This window comes from Ailuropoda melanoleuca, chromosome 6 (genome assembly GCF_002007445.2).
Source record: "Ailuropoda melanoleuca isolate Jingjing chromosome 6, ASM200744v2, whole genome shotgun sequence".
NCBI classification, from domain to species: Eukaryota; Metazoa; Chordata; class Mammalia; order Carnivora; family Ursidae; genus Ailuropoda; species Ailuropoda melanoleuca.
The window spans coordinates 6,625,264-6,642,619 of NC_048223.1; the positions used below are offsets into that span (position 1 = coordinate 6,625,264).

At 41.1% G+C, this 17,356-nt stretch overlaps 1 protein-coding gene across 1 annotated transcript in view; it reads left to right on the forward strand.

Annotated features, from left to right (window-relative positions):
* The window catches only part of PCOLCE2 (procollagen C-endopeptidase enhancer 2), a 78,556-nt gene that overhangs the window by 60,439 nt on the left and 761 nt on the right, over positions 1-17,356 (forward strand). Inside the window, exons 6-8 of the mRNA XM_034661879.1 lie at positions 8,937-9,091; positions 12,946-13,029; positions 15,098-15,265. Coding sequence (XP_034517770.1) covers positions 8,937-9,091; positions 12,946-13,029; positions 15,098-15,265 — 407 coding nt within the window. The remainder of the gene's footprint in view (positions 1-8,936; positions 9,092-12,945; positions 13,030-15,097; positions 15,266-17,356) is intronic.

Genomic DNA, 17,356 nt, shown 5'->3' on the forward strand with positions numbered 1-17,356 from the left:
GCCAGATACCTGGACACGTCCCTGCCCTGCAAAGGTGACCTCAGGCGTCAGAGTGGAATGGGAGAAGTTCTGAGAAAAAAGCAGGGGGCTGAAATTTGGAGATCCAGACAAGGAGATCTGGACACTCATGACAGACCCAGATGGTTTTACCTGGTCAGAGAACTGTCCTGGGCCTTTTGGGCTTTGTGACTCTTCTTCACGTTGTTGCTCAGAATGTTGCTGGATGAGCCTGAAAGTCACCATGTATTTATCTACAAACATTTATGGAGCTAAGAGCTCTGTCACTCCCTGCTGGGTGACATTGGGCAAGTTGCTGAATTCCCCTATCTGTACTGGTGCAACACATGACTCTATTTGGGGGCAAAATATTTCCCACCTTCACATACGACACTAGGGAAAGCGTTGATTGAAATGACTACAGCTTAGGGCATCTGGCTTGCTTAGTGGGTGGAGCTTGCAACAGCTGACCTCAGGGTTGTAAGTTTGAGCCCCACGTTGGGAGTAGAGATATTAAAAAAATAATAAAATCTTAAAAAAAAATTACTACAGCTTGCTGTCAAAGTCACCATTATGCCAATTTAAATACCCCTTCTACTCTGTTGCTTAAACATAATTAGATTATATGCATCACTTGATTTTACATGCATGTCCGTGTTTCCCCTAGATGCATTTGAGTTAGAGCAAGGTATTTTTCGATTTAAATTCATTTAGATTAAGTTTGATAATATTAAGAATTTTTAATACATACAAGTTGGTTAAAATTTGAACATTACCCAAATTTGACTCTCCGGCTGAATGTGTTAGAGAAAGGCCCATTGCTAAGCTGTCAGCGCAGGTGTTCCTTCTGTATTCTTTTCCTATAGCTGCTGTAACAAATTACCACAAACCGAGTGGCTTAAAACAATACATTTATTCTCTTAAGGTTCTGGAGGTCAGAAGTTTGAAATCACTTTCACTGGGCTAAAGGCAAGCTGTCAGCAGGGCTGTTTCCTTCTGGAAGCTCTGAGGGGAGAATCCGTTTCCATGCCTATTTCAGCTGCTGCATATTTTGGCTGTGGCTCCCTCCTCCATCGTCAAAGCACATGGCTCCTATCTCTGCTTCTGCCCTCGTATTGCTTTCTCCTCTTCTGGAGTCAAACCTCTGTCTTCTAAGGACATCTGTGGTTACATTTAGCGCCCACCTAGACAATCCAGGATACTCTCCCCTTTTCTTTTTTTTTTTTTTCAAGATTTTATTTATTTATTTGACAGATAGAGACAGCCAGTGAAAGAGGGAACACAAGCAGGGGGAGTGGGAGAGGAAGAAGCAGGCTCCCAGGGGAGGAGCCTGATGCGGGGCTTGATCCCAGGACCCCGGGATCACGCCCTGAGCTGAAGGCAGACGCTTAACGACTGAGCCACCCAGGCGCCCCAGGATACTCTCCCCTTTTCAAGGTCCTTAATTGAATCACACCTGCAAAGTCTCTTTGCACATAAGGTAACATATTGACAAGCTCCAAGGATTACAATGTGGAGATCTTGGGGGACCACTTTTCAGCCTACCACACCCATCTCTATTCAAAGCCAGTCTTTTCATCTGTATCCTCCTTCTGACCTCCTCTTCTGCCTTGAAAATTCCCTCTATCCAATAGTCCTCTTTATTTTCTCCATCATCTCCATCTTTAACCTCTGCCTCCTTTTTTTCTTTCTTTCCCATAGCCTATAAATTTAAGTTCTCTGGAATTAAGAAAAAAAAAAAAAGGAACACTCTCTTGACTCTATCCTGCTGTAGCTTTTTCTGCCATGTCTCTCCTTCCCTTTATACTCAAATATTTTTTTAAAAAATTTCAAGTTTCATTTCCTAGCAATATGGAAAAGAAGATAGCCTTTAAAATCATACGGGAATAAACACCAGTGTTCCTAAGCTAAAAAAAAAAAAAAATTTAAGGGCTGCTCAGTTGGCAAAAAATAAGAGAATTCATCAGAGGTCAAAAATGTTGAGAAGCCCAAATCCAAAAGCATAAATAAGTACTTGCAGGTGGCAGCTTCCTTCAGGACATGTGCCAGTTCTTGGTAACCTAGAACTTCATTCACAACTGACCAGGCTTAGACATAGGGGACAGAACTCAGGGTCCAGGCAAGGGAGGAGATTGGATCATAGACCAGAACATAAAGAAAGCACCCATAGAAAGTGACACCAATGTGACTGAACTCATTCTCCTCCTCCCCAAGGGAAATAGTAAGGAAATTGGCTGTTTGGGCTTTGGCATTTGGTAAAGGGAAGAAAAGGTAGTCTCTCGTGAGAATTCCTAACCAAAACCCAGTCCACATATGAGTTTGAGGTTAGAATTTACACTACCTGACTATATACAAAAACTGTGTCAAGAATTTAAAGTTTCCTACTTGGTAGTTCCCAGAGAGACTGAGAGGAGAAAACACAAATCCTGTCTGGAAGAATGCATCTAATATAGGCTTTAATAATTCCTATAAATAAAGTTTCAAGAAATATAAGTTCCCAATTTAAAAAAAAAATCACAAAACGTAAAGGGAAAGCCAACATAAACAAGAACCAGCAGAAACAAACGGTATAATCAGATTCACAGAGGCCATATATAGTAGTTATAATACAGAAAAAAATTCATACAGAATGAAGGAGCAGATTATTATAAGTCTGGCAAAGAAACAAGAGACTTTGAGAAGTGATCAGAGTTAACACAGAGCCTAATAAAATTTCTAGAACTGAGACATATGAGACATAATTTACACAAGAAACTGAATACGTGTGTTAAGTAGCTGATAAGACATAGCTCCAAAGAGAATTAGGGAACTGAGAAATAGTTGTGTAAATAATAACCTGGAATATAGCATAAAAAGACAATAGATGGAAAATATAAAAGAGAGGTTAAGAGCCATAGAGGCTAGCATGCAAAGATCTAATATACATTTAATTGGAGTTCCATAAGAAAAAAATAGAGAATGTAGGAAATTTAATGTTTGAAGAAATAATAGCTGAGTTTTTCCATTATAAATGAAAGACACCAATTATCAAATTCAAGAACTCAAAAAATCCTAAGCAATATATATATTAATATACCCATTCCTACGTGTATTATAGTAAAACCGTGGAACAACAGAGAGAGATGTTGCAAACAGCCAGAGAGAAAAGACAGATTCTCACGAAGGGGACAATTAGCCTAACATCTGACTTCTCAATAGCAATAATGAAAGTTAGAAGATCTTAGAAGGGTATCCTCAAAATTCAGAGACAAAATAACTATCATTTTAGAATTATTTACTCAGGAAAACCTCTCATTTGTGAATAAAAGAAATTAAAAGACTTTTTCAATTAAACAAGAGCTGAGAGAGTTCTCTACCAATAGACCCTAACTAAAGAAACTTCACTTTCTGTACTTCAGGCAGAAAGGTAACAGTCACTGAATAAAGGACTGAGCTGCAGGAGGAAACACTGAGCAAAGATCCTGGTCCTAAGAGCTGAGGTACTCGCAGGCCCTTGTGTTGTTTAGGAACAGGGTGAAGATATTATTAACCTGCATAATATGCTAAAGTAAATGTGGATCTTAAATTCAGGCCAACCATTAGAGTCTTTGACTTCCAAAACAGTGACGAGAAAACATGAAATGAGAAAAAAGTTCATTCCAAAGGAAGGCAAGAAAAGAGAAAAGGAGAAACATTTTTAAAAAGGCAAGACAAAAAGTGAAAGGCACGAATAAGATGGTAGAATTATATCTAGATCTATGCGTAATCAAAATAAATGCAAATGGATCAAATAATTAGTGAGAAGACAAAGCCTATTAGGCTGGATAATAAAACAAATCCAGTATATGTGGTTTATAAGACACATCGCCAAAAAAATAAGAACACAGAGCATTTGAGAATAAAAGGACAGAAAAAGATATTGGAAGCAACTGCCAGTTGAAAGAAAACTGGCATAACTATACTGATACCGGAGAAAAGTAGATTTTAGGCAGAAAGCATTACTAAAAATAGTTGCTATGTAATGATAAAAGGTACAATTTATCAGGAAGGTGTAATAACTGTGAACTTGTATGTACAGAAAAATATGTAAAGCAAAAAACAGAAATAAAGATAGATCTGCAAAGTCTACTGTTATAGTAAGAGGATTCTTAACACATCTCTTTGAATAGTTGATAAATTCACTGTCGATCGGAGAAAGATGGAAAATCGGGATGTGGAAGATTTGAAAACCTGTTAACGGTTTAATCTAATGAATGAGTAGCGGACAAGTACATCCACAACTGGGGAAAATACATGTTTTAAAAGCAAATATGGACACAGGAAAAAGGAAAACCCCGAATTGCCAGATAATCATTAAAGAAACTTAATCTGCAGCTAAAAGTCTTCCTATCAAGGGAGGTAGGGGGAAACAGGCCCAGACTGTTTTTCTCCATGAGTTCTAAGAAACATTTGAGGAGCAAATGTTGCCCACACTATACAGATTCTTCCAGAGAAAAACAGGGATTGTTCCACAACTGATTTTATAAAGCTCGTATAGATTGACACCAAAACAAGGTAAGGACAGAACCAAAAAAAAGGATATTAAAGACTAATCTTACTTATGAATGTGATGAAAAATAAGTCTTAAAAGAAAAAATATTAAGTCAAATATGACAATGTATAAAAAAGGCTCCCTAACCAGGAATTCCAGGTTGGTTTGAACTTAGAAAATCTATTAATATAATTGTATACATTACCAGATGAAAGTGTGACTTATAGATTTAAATTTTTATTTGTTGGAAACAATTTATTCAAGGATATGTTTTCTTAAAAAGCTTGAATACAAAATGTGGGGGGCGCCTGGGTGACTCAGTTGGTTGGGCATCCAACTCCTGATATCAGCTCATGTCTTGATCTCAGGGTTGTGAGTTCAAGCCCCACATTGAGTCCATGCTGGGCATGGAACTTACTTTTTTTAAAAAAGTCTGTATTTTTAAAAAGATATTATATTCATAGCAACTAAAAATATAAAATACTCAAAAATAAATCTAATAATTGTGTATAAGCCTTAGTGGAGAAAATTATAAGACCTTACTCAAAGGTATCTTAAAAGACCTCAATAGATGGAGCCATATACTTTCTCATGAATAGGAAGAATTAGTGTCATTTAAAAATAGTAAAATTGGTTTTTCATTAAACATGACAGCATGATTCTAAAATGTTCATGAAATTGCAAGGGGGTGGGGGAGGGGGTGCCACTAAGGCAGTTCTGAAGGAGAACCTGGCAGGAGGATTTGCCTTACATGATGGAGCCGTATCAGAAAACTGTCGTAATTAAGACGATGTGGTTTTAATAGAAATAGACAAACAGACTAATGAAGACACCAAAGAGAGGCCAGAAAGATACCCACAACATGTCTGCAGCTGGGGCACATCACAGAGACCCACAGGTCAGCTGGTTAAAAAAAAAATGGCCCCACTGAAAAATGAGGCAGGGATAAGTTTTATTCATAAGGAAAAATTGAAATTGCAACACACAAAAATCAACTCCAGATGCACTGACAGTTTAAATGAGAATTTCTGCTCATCAAAATATATCTTAAAGAGAGGGAAAAGAGAAGGTACAGAACAGAAACAGATACCTGTAACATATTTGACAAAGACCCCTGGGTCCAGAATATATCAAGAAATTCTAAAAATTTATAAAGAAAAGACATAAAGAGGCATTCCCAAAAGAAGAAAGCTGCACGGTGACTAAATCTTTGAAAAGAATGTAAATTGGTACAACGACTTTGGAAATCGGCTTGGCATTATCTAACAAAGTTGAAAATGGGCATATATCCTGGGACCTCGCGTGGGGCAGGCACCCTCCCCTCCTGGTGTGCCCACTAAAGCCACTTTTGCCCACGTGCACTACAAGACATATACAAGAATATTCTTAGCAATACCGTTTGTAGTGGAGGGCAGAGGAAATAGCCTAATGTGTATCAACAAGAGAATAGTCGAACCGTGTTCTGGTTCACACAATGCAGCAGTGGGAACAGAGGATGAATGTCACAGTTATAGCGTTGCGTGTGAAAGAAAATAACAGAAAAATACACACCATACCCTTTCATTTATGTAAAGTTTAAAAGTATGCAAACCTGTCCAGTGCAGCGCTCAGCGGTGCATATATATTGGTAAACCTATAGGTAAAGGAAAGGATAAACACAAACTTCAGGGTAGTGATCGCCTCCGTGAAGGCGGAGAGGGGGCGATGGGGTGGGTCAAGCTACTCCAGGCGAACTCTTCAGGAGTGAGCAGTGGGCAACAACCAGCCTACCAACCCACACTTTCGCCAGAAGAATGATCTTTCGGAGAATACTTCTGGGATGGGGCAGTGCAGAAAAGGAGAAAACCTATTTGGGGGGCTTTTCCCCGGTTCAAAGCCTGACTAGAAGGAGGAGCGTTGTGGTTGGTGAGATCACCTCATCATCCCCGTGTCTGGGTCAGGGCAGTTACATCGGTACCATCGAATTCAGTTCAAAAACGTTGATGAAACCGCAGCTATGTGCCTGTTAGGGAGCAGGATGCAAAGCTAAGTAGAAGACGCCAAGATAAGTAATGGGAGGGGGAAGCAAGGCAGATAGGCAAATTGGCAAGGAATGTCCTGGCTGGGTTTCTGACGGGGAGTCCCTCAGTGCAGTCGGACAAGTGGTGAGGAGGCCAGGAGAGGTTTTCTGAAGGAGGTTGTGCCTCTGGAAACTTGGTCTTGAAGGAAGAGTTGGAGTTGGTCACAGGCAGCAGGGAGGACGAGTAGAAGGAGCTCCGTTAATAGAGGGCCCCAGGGGAGGTAGATGCTCTTCTGGAACCCCAACCTCGAGTTGGGACCTAGAGAGAGAGGAGGCAGGAGCGCGAGCAAGGGTCCACATCCTGCAGACGCGGGAGCCTTTTGGGTGCATGTAGGCAGGAAATGACAGGGCCCGTGCCTTAGAATCCCCGTCCTTGCCAAGACAGCAGGGAGGCCAGTTAGAAGGCTGTGGCAGGGGGCCCAGGTGAAGTCAAGGAGGTAGGGAAGGATGGGAGAGAGGCCGAGGGGGAAGCAGGTGGGTCAAGAAATGCTCAGGACGCAGGACTGGCAGGACATGGTGGTCGGCTGGCCGTGCGGATTGGAGCAGAGGAAGACTGGGATGACAAAGCAGGGACCGCTAACACAGCTCGCTCTCCAAGACCAGACAGCATCCGCCATCCCTTCCCGGCTCTGCCAGCATGGAATGAATCCAAGTGCGATTTCCTCTTGCCTTTCTAGTGATTTGTAACATTAATTTGCAGATGCAACACATGGCCCTCAGAACATTTACAGCACTGTGATTCTGTCACATTCATGCTGAAAGCTCAGTAGCAGCGTAACAAAAAAAATGTCTTTGTTACTAAAATACTCTTCCTTGAGAAAATTCAATTTCCAATTTAATGCTCCCAAGATTAGTTCATAGGAAAGGCATTAGATGATCCCTGTAATTATAACGTCATGCCCAGAAGGCTGACCTGATTGGGTTCTGAGGTTTCCTTTGCTGCTTATAATAAGTGCTTTTTGTAATTTTATCATTTAAACAAGTTTAACGTATTTTATTTGTAATTGTAGTTGGGAATTGTGTTTCATGCACATTGTATTTATTTAATGGGATGCGTTTTCAAAAGCAAGACAGAATATTTCTGATAAAGGCTCGATTCCCAATGCTCTAGATCACTTTCGTGACTAGGAGGCTAAATGTAGGTCACAAAGCTCACATTTAGGTTTGTTCCATCCCTTGGCTGAGAAGGTGGTAGCCTTCAGGACAGAAAAGATCCTGCAGTTTTTCTGACTGGTTTGGTCAAGTACAGATCTACTTCCCCCACCAGCACATGCGCGCGCACACACACACACACACACACACACATTCCCACTCAAATAGGTGATAGGTGGGGGGAAAATGGAGTTGCCTCATTATTTGCTGCCCGTGATGCCTGAGAAGTGGTTCGGCTGAGAAGATGCCTCAAAAAAGTTTAGTCAAACCACCAATTAACTCAGTTAAATAACCTGTTTAGTTTTTTTTTTCCACTACTGAATTAAATAGTCTTTAAAAAGAATTAGCCACACACCATTTTTAACCATTGCTTAAATAATAGAAAAAGTTCAAATGAAACTTTTTTATGTAATAGTTATGCCCACTTCTGAGCCTCAGTTATTGTCACCACTAAATCTTTAGTGCCAGCTAACCAGCAAGCCCCTAAAATAACTTTAAAATTAGAGTTCTTAATGATGTCATTCATAACCACCAAAGCAATCACTTTCTGTTTCTCCTTCACAGCATTCTGCTACTGAGATTATAAACAGAAATGTTTCCATTTCGGGCATGCATCAGAGCTCTCATTAAAAATGAAATGGAAGTCGCGGCTTTCTTATCCCCTGGTGACCAGCCCACTGAGATGATCCCTCTGGCTGAGTCTTCACAGGGTGTGGGAATTTGTTCATCAGATTTCTCCATCTGACTCTCTGGCCAGCATCCTAGCTGCCCGGCCAGCTCAAATCCAGAGTCTGAGTCAAAAGAAGCAGTGTGCTTCCCAGGTCAGGCCAAACCCTAAGGTGTTTGTGAAGAACCAGCCACAGCTTCCGCGTTTGCCTTGGTCCCAGTGTCTACCTGGTCCTAGGTTCAAATCCTGACTCCCCCACATAGTAGCTGTAGGTTCTTGGGCAAATCACTTGGACTCTCTGAACTTCCGTTGCCTTTTCAGTAAGAAAGGGATAATAATAGGGCTGCCATGAAGGCAGAATTCGAGAGTTTGCATAAAGCACAGTGCTAAGTGGCATTAATACTGAGGAGATTGAGACTTTCGCCTTTTGAAGTATTTTAAGTTTACACATATAATAATCTATTATCAAAAATTAATGGAAAGCAGAATTCTACACTTCAGAGAGGTGCCACTTAAAAAAAAATCTTTTTTTAATGTTTTTCTTCTTTTAGGCCAATTGTATCCGAGAGAAATGAACTTCTCATTCAGTTTTTATCAGACTTAAGTTTAACTGCAGATGGGTTTATTGGTCACTACAAATTCAGGCCAAAAAAGTTGCCTACGACTACAGCACCACCTGTCACCACCACGTTCCCTGCAACCACAGGTGAGTGTTTCTGTATTGATGTTTGTGCACGAACTTCAGGAGTACAAGAAGAATTCTTTTGAAGTAGGAAAAAAAATACTTGAAACTCAAGTTAAATAAGATGAAAACTTATCTAAGAAAATAATATGACTCCATTAATGAAAGAAAAGTATAAGGTGTAAAAAATGTTTATAAGGTAGTAATTTTCAAATGTCATCTAAGAAAATTATGACCACTTTAAAAATACTAGGAACCCTGGTAGAGGCACTGATCATTATAAGCCCAATTTTTCTTTTCTGTACTTATAAAATTATGGCTTTCTTTTTATTACATAGAACTGTAGTATTTTAGATTGAAGTTCTAGGGCCTTGACACCTGCCTATTTTCACACCTGCCAGTTTTTTGTGTTTTGTTTGTGTTTATTGTTTTGTTTCGCTTGAAAATGTGTTGTGCAAAAATTTTTTTTTTCAAATTGGGGTAAATCAAACAAAAATATTCAATGTGTTATAGAAGCCAGTTGGGAAACTCTGGTCTGGGGTATGACCTAAGAAATGGAGAGTCAAGAGTGGAGCCCCATGCCCAGTCTCTACATCCTGTCAGCTCCACCCACTGAGATTTCAGGCATCAGATCTCAAAATCTAAATCTAGGAGAAAGAAAAAAGTGGGAATGAAGGATCTGAAGTTAAGATACAAGATAGGTTGAAAATGAACCCCGCTTTATTGCCCACCATTTTCTGCTTGCACCGAAAGTAGGCCTGACCGGAGTACCGGCACTTCTAGAAAGGGCTGATTTTTCTGAGCCCTCCACAAGTGTGCCACCCTGTGGCCTAGACATGTCCTGCCTTATATTAAGCAGTATTTCTTACTTCTCCAGCTCATCTCAGGGGACCTTGACGTCCTTATTCTTTCCAGTGAATTAACTGGCTCCCTGGATTTTTATCTTCTGTCCTAAATTTTCTCTGAAATTGCAAACATCGATTTATAATGATCTCTTAGGGTTTTGTGACTGCTAAACATATAAATTAAAACGTATCAAACTCAGCTCATTTTTATCACACTATTTTGTGTGATAAAACAAATATCTGCCTTAAATCTGCTTCTCCACTGTTTTCCCAAGCATGGTCCACAGCAGCAGGAGCCACACTCTTAGATCATCCTTGAGCTCCTCTGTCTTACCTCCCCACTGCAGGCTCCCCTCCACACGCACAGAGCAGACCAGGTCTCCCACTTGAATTCATTGTCTACACCCGTGCTATCCAATACTGTAGCCATACTGAACACCTGAAATGTGGCTAATGATGTGGAGGAATCGAATTTTAATTTAATTAAGTGTCAGAAGCCTCATGTGGCTGGTGGCTATCATATTGGGCAGCACAGGAGTCAAACTCTTTCATGCCGTATAGAAGACCCTTCACACGTTGTGCCTAGCCTCTCTTTCCTCTTTCTAGCTCCATCTTTAGGTCCTACCACCTCTCTCCTTATATGTCGAAGTATTTTAGAGTGTTAGGATTTTATTCTAAGTGTGGGGATTTTTTTAGAGTATTAGGATTTTATCCTAAGTGTGGGGGAAACTGTCAACGGATTTAGGCAAAGTTCAGGATTAGATTCGCACCTCATGAAGACCACTCTGGTCACTGTGAGGTGAATGGACAGTAGGGTCAAGAGGTCACGGGTTCTTGTGGTTGTCCAGGTGAACTGTGCTAGGACAGAAATACAGAGAAAGACAAGAAACGCTGACTGTTGTGCAAGCCAGGGGCCTTGGGAGATACTGACAGGTCTTTAACCGGTGATTAACTGGATTAGGGAGATCAGGGGGCTGTCAAGAATGCCTCCCATCTCTGGCTTGCACAGTTCCGGGGATAATGAGACCATTCACCGAAGCAGAGAACTGGGGTTAGGGGTAGAGTCCTTAGTTAAGCTGTGGCTTGTTGGGTCTCAGGTCTCTGTGAGACACTCAAGTGGAGTTGTCAAGTCCAGTTTGATCAATGGCCTCCTCCAGAAGAGATTTCCGCAAGAGATTTACATTTGAGAATCATCAACACATACATGGCTGACACTGTGATCGAGAATGAGGTCACCTAGGGAGAGGTTAGGGGAGAAAGAGGAGAAGGGCTGGAATTCAATCTCTAGAAACTCTAACTTTTTAAAAAAGGGGGATATAAGGATATACTGGCAAAGGAGACTGAAAAGATGAGGGCTTGAAGGAGAGGCAGCTACACTGGCTGTTAGGATGTCTAAATTTGAAAGCTTGGTGATGAAGGACTAGCAGGAAGACATGAGAGCCTGGGACTGAGTGATGGAGACAGGGCAGAGGGAACGTCTGGGAAGGAGGGAGCCACGGCACTGAGAGGAGGGGAGACCCACCGAGATGGTCGCAGGTGCACCTGGAGAGGAAGGCGGGGACCACATGCCACGCAGGGAATGCAGGGAGAGACTAAACAGTGAGGTGGGAAGGGTAAGGGTGCTCTAGCGATGACTTGAAGCCAAGAGAGGTGGGATCTACTGAAGGGAGAGAAGGAGCAGGGTGGGACACGCACCCAGTTTCCAGACTGATGTTCCAAGGCTGAGAAGAGCTGGTTTCCAGTGTCCATGGAAAGGTTGCTCTTTTGTCACACAGGGAGAACTACTAATGCCACTGCTTTTTGACTCAGCTAATTAGGTAAATTTAGGTCCCCAACTTCTGGACCAATGTTCCGTCTAAATGTTCTCTGAGCTCTTTGTCTTTAAAAAAAAAAAATGATACACAGATGCTATTATATGTATTTTAACATTAAATTGTACATATTTTAATACTGTGATCCACTTGAGATCCTTTTTGGAGTTAAGTATGGGTACAAATTAAGACTAAATAAATAATAAATTCATAGAAGAGTTCACAGAACATATTAGAAGGGGAATGTTACAATTGCAAATTCTTGCCCAACAAGTACAATTCTTTTAGTTGTTTAGTTCTTCTTAGCGTATTGCCATGTATACGTGAATAATTAGCAAATATTTTGGAAACGTTTTTATTGATGATAATGGGAATTAAATATTTTCATTTCGTTAACCCACAGTTTCTCAGCCTTGGCAGTATTTACATTTTTGGGCCAGATAATGCTCTGCCGTCGGAGGCTGTTTCTTGTAGGATGTTCAGCAGCATTCCTGGTATCTTCCCACTAGATGCCAGTAGCCGCCCTCGTGACAGCCAAAACTATTTCCGGACATGGCAAAATGTCACCCGAGGGGAAAAATCACCTTTGCTGGAGAACTACTGTGTTTATCTATTTCGTTTTATTTTTAAATTAGTCAACTTCTCAGTTCTTAAGATCCTTATAGGCAATGATGGGCTCAAAATAAATGCTTAGTGATTGGTTACATGTAATTACAGGTATAACAGGTTTTGCACATGAGCAGTGTTTCTGCAAACTTATACTACTCACATTTGGGCAGCCGTGTATTTTAAATGCACGGAGAAAGCTCCCTCGATGCCCGGGGGAACACCATTGGATTCCTTTTGTAAAGTGAAGAATTAACCTATATTTTCTGAGTTCATATTTGTTGTACTGGGTTTTTCTAAGCAGGGCGCATGGAGACTGTATCTATTTTTGGTTAGTGTTAGTTATATATAAAGGAAGAAGAGAATAGGGCTAAATTTGGGTTATCTTTGATCTCAGGTTTAAAGTTCAGCAGAGGGTATTGAGTTACCGTGAGGAAATTGGAGCAGTAGTTAGTAGCGTAAAGAATTTCTTTTGAATGTTTTCTAATTATTTCATTGCAATGACAGCTTGGTGGCTCAGGGAAATAAATAGGAACTTTAAATAGATTCAGGTCTAAACACCAATTGTACTTGAATTCATTTTCCTGAATCTTAGGTCTTTCTTCTTTGAATTTAGGTGTAAAACCCACCGTGGCCCTTTGTCAACAAAAGTGTAGACGGACGGGGACTCTGGAGAGCAATTATTGTTCAAGTAACTTTGGTAAGAAATAAAACCCAGCCTTTTCTCTTTAACCAAAAACTTGAGACTGCATGCTTAATCTCAAAGGAACGACCATGAATGTGATGGTAAAGTGTCAGTTACACTCTTCATTTACCCAAGAAAATATTTTCCTATACCCTAAGGTATGTTGACTAGTGCCGTTCAAAGTGTTAGATTTTACAACAGAATAATATGTACACAGAAAATATGCTTTTTTCACATAAACTTAATAATTTGACTCCTGGAGTATGATACTGCTACTCTGTGTGTTCTGGCTGGTTCAGTGTTCCTAAAAAACCCTGTATACTTTTTCTCACATAATTTTCATGTCCTGAGTATTTTTTTCACACATCCGTAATTGCACTTAAGTAAATGAGAAACATATCCAAGCTGGCCTTTCTCAGAAGAAATTCAAGTATTCCCTCTGTCATGTCCTTCCAAAGTACTAAATCAAAACCGGGGAACCTGAGATCTATTTGGAAATGCTTATAAATTGGAACCTGGGGATACTACCTAATGACTTAGAATTTCTAAGCGGTTTTTCCAATTTAAAAAAAAAAATGGCACTTTCTCTGAAAAGCACTGAAGAGCAAGAGATACCAAATTTAAATATGTGGGTTATTTTTAAAAGGGACATTGAAGAAAAGTCTTGTCGGGAAAATACAGTTGCTGACACCTAGACCGGTTCCCCAAAATGAGGGTCTCGCAGAAGAGGGTTTGCTTGCTTTTTCTGTGCCTGAAGGTGGTAACTCTCTGAAGCTCAAACGAACTACGTCGTAGCAAAGGTGTGAAGGCACTGAAGAATCTAGGGCCCTAAATCTTACGGGAGTTTGCACGCTGAAATTCAAATAACAGACGTAAAAATGAAAACAATTGCTGTCACATCCAGGTTAGTCTTCTGTGGGCGGTGCTTAAGGAACTCTCCCTCCATATCCTTTGGAGCCGCCTGATTTCACTTGGCTATCGACTAACATTTTGCAGTGAACACTTATCAGCAGGAATCAACGTAAGGCACGATAAGAATTCTGATTTTATGAATTTTGCCTGCTACATAAGCAGTGACTGCTCACTTTATCTTGAAAGGGTCATGTCAGCCAAGTTCAAAACTGGATTCATTCCACTGTGACTCTCTTACGTGGCAAAATGACCAAATACTATCCCCAGTGGCCCGCTGGTTCTCAGCCTGCATTGGTAACAGGGACAGGGCTCATAAAACAGTCTCCCAATCCAAGTTCTACACCACACAGAATTGTCACCCACAAAATGCCAAAAGCATTTCTCTGAGAACATAGCATCTTTCCTTCCATGGCTCCAAAGTGAGACTCTCCTTTTACGTCACAATGGAAGAAAGAGAAGATTACATAATGAAAAGCAACTGAGTTTTGCTAGGGTTTTTTGGTTTTTTTGGGGGGTTTTTTTGGTTTTTTTTTAAGCAAGGAAATGTTCTGTGATACTCAGTTATATACTTTGTTAAATGAGATATACAAGGTGGATAAGAAAGACCAAGAAAAACACATTTACTGAGAGTTAGAGATGGGGACCCATGGGAGAACCAAAATTGAAGGAGAGAGAGGACAGCTAAAGAGAAAGGGGGAAAAGACAGAAAGGTAGGCACTCAACCACACAGACGGAAAGACTCAGATCTTCATGGTTCGAATCCCTGTCGTGCAACCTCAGTATGGCAGTGTCTCTAAAGACCTAAGGTTTAATGAGAATTCATAGGCAGAGGCTCAAAAGCCTCTCCCTTACTTGGCAAATGGTCCCCCTGTTGGTCAAAAGATTGTCAAGTCCCCACCTCAGTAACAGACTGCAGGGCAGGACACATTTAGGTTTCCGTCCTAGGTATCAACACCTAATAACCTGGGTAACGTTAAGGCTCCATGGCCTCTTTTTTTCCAACCTGAATTATGGGGACAAATGTGCAGAATCAAACCAATAGCTCTATTAGGGCCTTCTCTTAAAGATTAAAATGTTTCCTATCTGAAACTTAGAAGAACGTACAATTATTTTCAGTTCTGCCTATGTTTGCCTTCACGGTCATATTATTTCCAAATGTTTTCTTTGGCAGTATTGGCTGGCACTGTGATCACAACTGTCACCCGAGGTGGAAGCTTGCATGCCACTGTCTCGATCATCAACATCTATAAAGAGGGAAATCTGGCAATTCAGCAGGCTGGCAAGAACATGAGTGCCAAGGTCACTGTGGTCTGCAAGCAGTGCCCTCTCCTCAGGAGAGGTAAGTAAGGAGGAAGACGTTAGTCTTTCTTCTAGGGGAGCTCAAGGACAGAGAAGGGAACGAGAGAGAGGGAGAGTCTGAGCAAGTCGCCGATCTTTCCATGCCCTGGCGGGCAAATAAAATCAAGCTTAGTTGGCCACTTCTGGTGTAGAAGGAAGGCCTTTGGAATCAGGCAGAATGTGGCTCTGGTCCCAGTTCTCATAACCTGTGGCAGAAGATGAGATAGTGGAAATGACGAAAGAGTCCAAGAAGCATTTGAACCTGGATCAACAAGGAACAGACACAGAAGGAGCAATTCGGGGGAAAGATATTTTTCAGTTTTTGCACTGAAGGTGCCAATGCAATTTTAGAGGCAAATATCCAGCAAGGAGCAGGAAATTCGGAGCTGAAGTTGAGGAGAGAGAGGCATATATGGGCTAGAATTAAAGATTTGGGGATCATTTGCAGATATAGTATCATTAAACCCACACAAGGAAATCAGTTTAAGAGAAATTATGGAAAAAGGAAAGTTAAATAAAGGAAGAAGTCCAGAGCCAGAGGCGCATGAAATTTTTTTAACAAGTTCTTTAACTTATAAAAGTAATGTATGTTCTATGGTTTTTAAAAAGTTTAAGTAAAGAATATAAAATAAAAAGTGAAGCCTTTTCCCTTTCCTCAGAGATACCATGAAATTTCCTTCTAGAAAGTTTCTGTCCATAGAAAGCACACACATACACACTTAGACAAACGAGATCGTGCTATAATATTCTACTGCCACTCCCCCACATGATGTGTGTAGACATCTTTCCACAAACAGCACATATAAATAGATCTCTGTCTCTGCCTCTCTGTGGAACGGTAATAATGCCTGGTATTCCATTGTGTGATATACCATTTCTCTTTCCAATCTCAGCTCAATCCTTTCCTCAGTGTTGTTACAAACCTCTCCCACAACCAAACCAAACAAAACCACACACACACACACACACACACACACACCAGAGAGAGAGAGAGAGAATATGCACTTCAAGAATGCTTTACTATGAATTCAGATTGTTCAGAGAAGTCTGGAGGCTAGCAGCTTCACGTTGGTTCTTCAGAGGGAATAGCAAAGGCTCTGTAAAAGCTAACACTTCTCCCCAGAACTGCCAGGAGAAGCAAGTAAATACACGGAGGTACTTACTATAGGGTCTCAGCACAATACCAGCGGTCCAGCCTTGAGGAGGCACCCACCTGCCCTGCCCTCCAAGCTTGCACAGGCTCAAGATCACTATGAGGACAATGCTAGCCCACAGAGGAATGATTACGCCAGAGAAAAAGGACACACGTATTTCTCTTATGACACACAGGAGAGAGGGAGAATAAAGGAGGCAGTAATACACACTTCCTTTGTGACATTTTTCTCAGACAGTGTAGACCTTCAGAGTTGAATCCAACATTACTTCAGCTTGGGCCCCAGTCTGGGCCTAACTTACCCAGACACATTGTTACACAAAGAAAGTGTATATCTGATAGAAGTACTTTTTAGTACCTATTTTTCGCAAGGAACTGTGAGAATGCAAAGAAATAGATGACGCACCCATGTCCTCAAGAACTACTGTAGTATAGATGCTCGAGGTGTTGATAAAAGTTCAAGTCGACCACAGCAACAGAAGACAGTGGATCATTAGTTGCCTAGAGCCTGGGCATCCAGAAGCATTATGGGATGATGAGAGGCCATCTGCGGATGACATGTCAGGGAGCACTGAGGCCCCTCGAGAAAGGAGAGCCTTTCACACGAACACAGTGTCTCGTGCACAGCAGACACTCAGTAAATACCCCAGACCTACAACACCACAGAGCAGGACATGACCAGATCTCATCATGCCATCCATCTTCCTAGTGTTGGCAGAGCTGGAACATGTTACTTAGTTGAATTTAGATTTTTTCTGATGAGAGGCTTAAACCTGATTTTATCCTGGATAAACTAAATGTATGATTATACCATTTATAGATCATTTATCTAGAGGTAGGTTATAGTCTAAGTTGTATTGGGTGGCTCAGTCAGTTAAGCGTTTGCCTTCGGCTCAGGTCATGATCCCAGGGTCCTGGGATGGAGCCCCGCATCAGGCC